Source organism: Benincasa hispida, chromosome 3, assembly GCF_027475165.1.
Source record: "Benincasa hispida cultivar pf3 chromosome 3, pf3_genome.v1.1, whole genome shotgun sequence".
Lineage (NCBI taxonomy): Eukaryota > Viridiplantae > Streptophyta > Magnoliopsida > Cucurbitales > Cucurbitaceae > Benincasa > Benincasa hispida.
The window spans coordinates 2,114,532-2,121,055 of NC_143480.1; the positions used below are offsets into that span (position 1 = coordinate 2,114,532).

General features: G+C 39.1%; 1 protein-coding gene across 2 annotated transcripts; it reads right to left on the minus strand.

The window, feature by feature from the left end:
- Window positions 1-404: 404 nt before the first annotated feature.
- On the minus strand, window positions 405-6,255 carry SMB (small nuclear ribonucleoprotein associated protein B). 2 transcript variants are annotated; one of them, XM_039026516.2, is made up of 2 exons: window positions 5,192-6,255; window positions 405-817 (listed from the first exon to the last, which is right to left on the minus strand). In XM_039026516.2, the coding sequence occupies exon 1, from the start codon at window positions 6,049-6,051 to the stop codon at window positions 5,197-5,199; it is 855 nt and encodes a 284-aa protein (XP_038882444.1). In that variant the 5' UTR covers window positions 6,052-6,255; the 3' UTR covers window positions 405-817; window positions 5,192-5,196. The 2 variants fall into 2 exon arrangements, with proteins under 2 accessions (XP_038882444.1, XP_038882445.1); XM_039026517.2 differs by having other exon boundaries at window positions 5,196-6,181.
- Between the last annotated feature and the right edge of the window lie 269 nt (window positions 6,256-6,524).

The following is a 6,524-nucleotide window of genomic DNA, read 5'->3' on the forward strand; positions in this document are numbered from 1 at the left end:
TGAATACACACAAAAGAGACAGAGAAATGGTCCACCAGAAGAATCCCGCCTTGTTCAAAGACAGTGACAAAACAGCGGACCACGTAGATCTGAGAAAACTTGGCCTTTTCAAAACTTATATCTTAGTTGGTATGTGCCCCCAGAAGGTGGAGCATTGTGTGGTTCTTATTCATGGCAACTGTCTCCCTGACAAAGGAAGAAAATTTTGGATTGAGCAAACCACCATTATTATTTAAACCCTTTAGACTTGTGAAGAGTTAAAGAGCCATTCAGAACATGGCATTACTTGGCATTCATGCTGATTGGAAAGAAGTTGCTTCTTCCTACCCTTATATAATCCCCTCCAAACCCATTACATTTGTTTCAAGAAAAAGAAGGAAAAAAAAACACATACGCAACTCATATGCACACAAAAATATATAGATTTTCTCATTTTAACAGGAGAGGTTCCAAAATACAGAACCTTCAGTTCGTACTACTCAGACTTGAGGTCCTTAAGTAATCCTATATAGTGCCTAACACGGATTAAAAAGTGAAAGGGGCAAGCGAATCTACCTAGAGAAATGGCGATCAGGAATTGGCAATTCACATTAAAATCCTGCATTTGAAGTATATCTAACGGTTAAATTGCAAAACCAGGACCACAATTTGCTAATAAAAGTACATTGTCGAATCCTACAACAGCATCAACACAAATACGAAGAGAGATCAGGCCAGGGAGATGAACCAAGCTGTAGGCCCTGGCAAGTGAACCTTAGGTTGAAGCAACAAAAGATAATATCCACCGAAGCCTCCACAGATCATCCATGTAATATGTCTGCAACAAATAATTATCAAGTTACTGAGAAATGATCAACAGCAAAATTATATGATTGCACGGTAATTTAATGTTTCGATATTGGACAAAATTTTGAATCTTAGAATGGTTGTAAATTTGTAACATGTAAAGTTAAAAAACTTAAGATGACCAAAGTTTCTCCCTGCAGAATATCGTCTTGGTTTAAATCAGGTGGTAACAAATCAAGATTGTAACAGCCGTTACCACCTCATTATACCAATCAAGCATTCAGATCTTGTAAAGAGGGGCATATTTTACCAACAAAGCTGTTAGAGATATAGAACGTGGAGAAAGAACCAATTTTGACATACACATGAAAGTGCCATCAAAGCATTGAGAGAGGAATACACGATAATTAGTGCATATCTATGAATAAACCATATAAAGATCTTCACAAGATGGTCATAAGTTAGGATCATAGCTAATTTTCTGAGTCAGTTACTCAATTGAGAAAGTCATTAAGGAAAAATATTGATACCTGAAAATATTTCAACCTCATCAACAACAAGGGCTATCCACAAACTAGGAAGTTGGGAAATAAACATCCGCTTGGAAGAAATACTCCTCCAGTACAAAGCAAAATAATACCATAAAAAATTTCTATTTAGAAAAAATATATTTTATTATCACAACCTGGCAAACATTAAGTCACTAAATTTATTTATAGGAACATTCAGTCAAACCTAGGAAAATGTGACCGTCTGACACGCTAAATAACGTGTGTGAATTAATATTTTTTCCCTCCAATTTTGGACACCACTCTAAAAAATATTTAGCTTACAATTTTAAGGGATGGAAATTTTCTTGTAGGTTGATCGATCCTAAAGTATTATGATGATATCTTCTTCCAGTCATAGCCAACTAAATATTTCAATATCTTTTAAGATTTCAAATACCGTATGGTTTAACTTTGTATGTTTTAGTAAAGTATATTTTATTTTTCTGTTAAATTTACATGTTTTATCTATGGAAAAGTATTAATATATCAATATATACACATACATTTCACTAAAACAAAACATGTTGCCAGTGGGTTCATGTCCAACTTTTTTAGAAATTGATGTCCATATCGTTTCTGTTTGTGTCAGTCCTCAGAGTCAACCCGTTTAATCCAAATGTAGATATTTCACTAAAGAAATCTTTCTTATACCAACAAAAGTGTTCAGTTATTGAAGAGGACCTGTCAGGGAATTTGGAAGGAAAAAAAGCCCCAAGAATGTTAATTTTCTCCTACGGGCTCACTCGCTTAGGCCATTATTTTAAATACCGCTATTTATTATGGAATCAGAAAAATAATAGATCCTTATCCTAAGCAGTACCCATAAAGCAATAAAGAAAGAACCTGCCAATGAGGAACAAGTGCAAACAGCAGAAGAACAAGTAATCAACAATATCCTAACTCCTGCACAGAGAAAAACAAGGGAGGGACAAAAGTAGCAGAAAAACTTATGTAACTCTGGCTGTGTTTTGGGAGGGAATTTCCTCCACCCAACGCCCCTAGGATGTCCCCCTTCCTTCTTCTGATAATTATTTTACACAGTTTCTAGTTGGAGGGGGAATAAATGATATGTAACTTTCTTCTCAATCTCAAATACTGAATTCTTACCATCTACAAGTTATTTCCTCCGGTTCTAAATGAAATTGTTCTAGGTTTGGTGTGAGAACCATACTCCTACTTCCAAATTATGCCATTGAATGTTATTCTAAAGCTTGGCATGCGAATGAAAACAAAAAAGGGACTAAACTGAGTTGGTCAGCTTTTCTGCATAGTCAGAGTGGTTTTTAAAACCATTTACACAAATCTGTACACTGTACACTCCTCCGGCAGTCATCATGTATAGCACATTAGTTAACAGTTGAGCAGATTCAACATAAGTTACCATCAACATAGAGCAAACTACTCAGTATATCATTTTATTTAAGCCGAAGATGTTATTTCTCAATGCCAACTCGAATGCCAAAAGAATATTAGTGCCCTGGCAGGAAGGATTAATGAGGTGATTCTGTAAGATATATAATAAAAAAATAGAGGTATTTTTGGTCTCTAAACTTTAACATGCGACTATTTAGTCCCTATACTTCCAACTTGTAACAATTTACCATGTAATTCTACATTTGTAACAACTCACTCCCTACCATGTAAAATCTTGTTGAGATTTAATAGAATTTCTTACTTATAAACATTGATAAACTGTTAGGGACCAAATGTATTCGTAAATTGCATTACATAATAAAAATCATTCATCATTACTTCCCCTTGATGAGATTTTTCATGAGAAGGACAAAACCATTACAAATTTTAGAACTACTAAAACTACTCTATTAGCTTAGAGGCTAAAATTTAAGAACCGAATTGTTACAAATTTAAAACTACAGCTATCAAGTTCATGGAAAATTTTACTTCAACATAGATAGGAAATCAAGAGTGTTTTAAACCAAATAAATACAATGTAGATAGGGTATTGTTAGATCTTGATGAGTTCTCAAAGGCAAATGGAACCACCTATAGAGATTCCCAAGAGTAGGCCAATGTCAGAGAAACAAACAAGCACGAGATGGATGACAAGACATCTGTTCCTTTCAAGTGAACAAAAAAAGTTCTACCATTGCTTTGAACAAGGAAAGATATATATTTTAGGGAAAATTACACAAACCACCCCTGAACTATATAGTTTGTTACAATTACACCCTTAAAGTTTTAATTTGATCAATTAGGCACCTATAGTTTATTAAGTGTTGCAATAAGCCCCTTATGTTAGTTGATATTCGATTAAAAAAAGAGCAAACTTGTCAAATCACATATCTATAAAAGAAAAAAGAATATGAAACTTATGCTGAAAAGAATCGTTGGAGACCTAGGACCAGCAACAATATTGGACTGTTCAAGGGCAGTGACGGTGACAACACTCTTGCAGCAACTTCAGATGAAAATAAATCTAATTGATCATAAACTTAATCTGAAGTGGTCTTTGTTGGTTATTGTATGCTGGAGGTGAGTGGAGAAACAAGAATGCCGACTATTGGGATCAAACAGTCCATCAAATTACAGAGGAACAAAGGGGAACCTCTAAGCGCAAAAGGTGTAGCGAAGAAGCTGCGATAATAGCAAGCTTAATTTTGAAGTTCCGAAATCCGACTTCACCAAAAACCCTATTGACAACAGGATCATCAAGAATCGAGATAAGGAAATGTTGGAGCTCAACTTTGACGCAAGTAATGGAGGACTGGTGATAGAGTTGGTGGCACAAACGGAAATTCTTCAGCTGGCAGCACTGGTTGGCCTGAGAGCACTTAATGGCGGCCATGAGGGAGTTGGAGATGGCACAGTCATCGAAGATTTGAGTGGAGGGGACTCAATCGAGAGAGACGTTGAGAATAGTTGGTGGTTTTGCGGTCGCGTGTACAAGCGTCGCGAATAGAGTTAGTTGAGATAGAAATGGTTGAAACTAGCTAGATTAAACCCAAAAAGATTACAATTCAAAATCTATTAAATTACACAAAAAAATTGATTTCAATTCAGAATCAATGGAGTTTCTCAGTTTTAGAAAATGAATCAAAAAAGCAAGAAGAAAATGAAGGAAACCAACTAAAAGTCTCAAACCCACACCAATTTCTACTCAAAATCAACCTAGTTTCAAGTTTCAGAAATGGTGAAGACTAGATGGACTAAACCCAGGAGGACCAATGCACTCGGTCCAAGGTCTCCAACGCTTCTTTTGAGCAAATAACTTCATATTCTTTTGGACTAGTTTTCCCTTTTCTAATTGAAGATCAATTAACACAAGGGGCTTATTGCAACACACTATAAATTTTAGAGGGCTAATTGATCAAACTAAAATGTTAAGGGTGTAATTGTAACAAACCCCATCATTCAGGGGTGGTTTGTGCAATTTTTCCTATATTTTAAGACAAGGAACCCTAGACATTCCACACAAGATCCAATAAATTTTATCGAGCAAAAGAACCAGAAAGTAGCCAAAAGATATCAATCCAGATGACCTCATCATTGCCAGAGAGACTAATTCAGGAGATGCGTTAGCACAAAACCCTTGTTCCAAAAACTAAAAAGGGTGTCTGTCTGCCCACAAGCCAGTAATTGGTGAACATGTTAAAGTCACAACCTTTAAAGGCAGTCCCTACCTCAACCAAACATACACTAAAGCTAATTCGAGTTTCCAGGGAAGTTGGAAACATACCCAAATGCGATTCATTCTAAATATAATGCTCTTAAATTTTAATCCCGCGACAGACTATATCGGTATATTTGATGCGCAAGTTTATTAATTGTAGCTAAACAAAGAATTGAACGCTAGAGGGACAATGCTAACGACTTTCGAAGATAGAGACGCGTACCTACACTATTGCTGTTGATTTTGCTGCTGATTCTGAGGATTGGGCGGAGGCGGCATGCCAGGACGGGGTGGTCCGTAAACAGGAACAGCGCCACCGGGCGGAGGAGGCATCCCAGGTCGAGGCGGGGGAGCTGGCATTCCAGGCCTGGGTGGTGGTGGCGGTCCCCTCATCACCTGCCCGGTTGGTGGAGGTCCCATGGGTCTCTGCGCAAATTGAGGAGGAACCGGGAAAGGTTGTGGTGGGGCACCCCCTGGTCTCGCTGCAGAGAATTGGGGTGGAGGCACCGGAGGAGGCATACCTCTCCCGACGGGAGGTGGAGCTTGCCCAGGAAACATCGGCATCTGACCAGGTGGACGGATAACGGGGGCAGCCGGATATGTCATCGGCGGAGCGGACAGCTGAGGTACTGGCGGGCGAGAGATTTGAGGCTGCATCATCCCCGGAGCGGGTCCACCCACTCCACGAACTGGCCCAGCAAGACCAGGCTGCGCCTGAACCAGAGGAGCAGTCGGGATACCCCTACCAGCGGCACGGCCAATACCAGGCCCAGCCATAGCCGCAGCATTGACAGCCTTAGCACGGGACTCTTCAGCAGGCGGTGGACCCTCCACTGTCATGGAAATGACCTCTTCGCCACGGAGAAGAACAAGCCCAAGGGTACGACGCTCGTCGCGTTCTTCGTTGGTCTTTTTACCCTTAGCCGGAGGCAGCTTGCGGAACTCCTCGCAGTCGCCGAGGACGAGGTTCATGTGCCGATCGAAGGCCATGAACTTGCCGACCAATTGGCGACCATCTTGAATGGTGACCCTCATCCGATAATTAATATACTGGAGCATCTTCGAACTCTTAGACATCGACATTGTGCCAGAATGTCAAGACCCTCGACTGAGATGCGACCTAGGGTTTCCTTCAGTAAGAACTCCGGCAAGAAGAAAGGAAGCGAGCGAGAGTGAGGGAGAAAAACCTAGGGTTTTACAAATTGGAGCCTAAATTTACTCTTTCAAATTTGCTCTTTACGAAAATAAAGGGCCGAACGAACACCACAATTTCGGCCCACCGGTCCAGGTCCATGCCCGTATGCGCATAATTCAATAAAATTTCATTTCACACCAAGCTCGGCCTCCATAATTCTCCTCTAATGTCCCCTCGAAAAAAAAAATAAGAAATAAATAAATAAATTGTTGTGTACTTGAACAGCACAAAAATACGGATATCAATAAAATAAATATAACAACAAAATATGAATTTCTCCACTTTTTTTAATCATTTTTTATTGGTCACCAATATGTACATGTCTTCCAAAACCTTCCCAATATCACTATTTATAGACAAT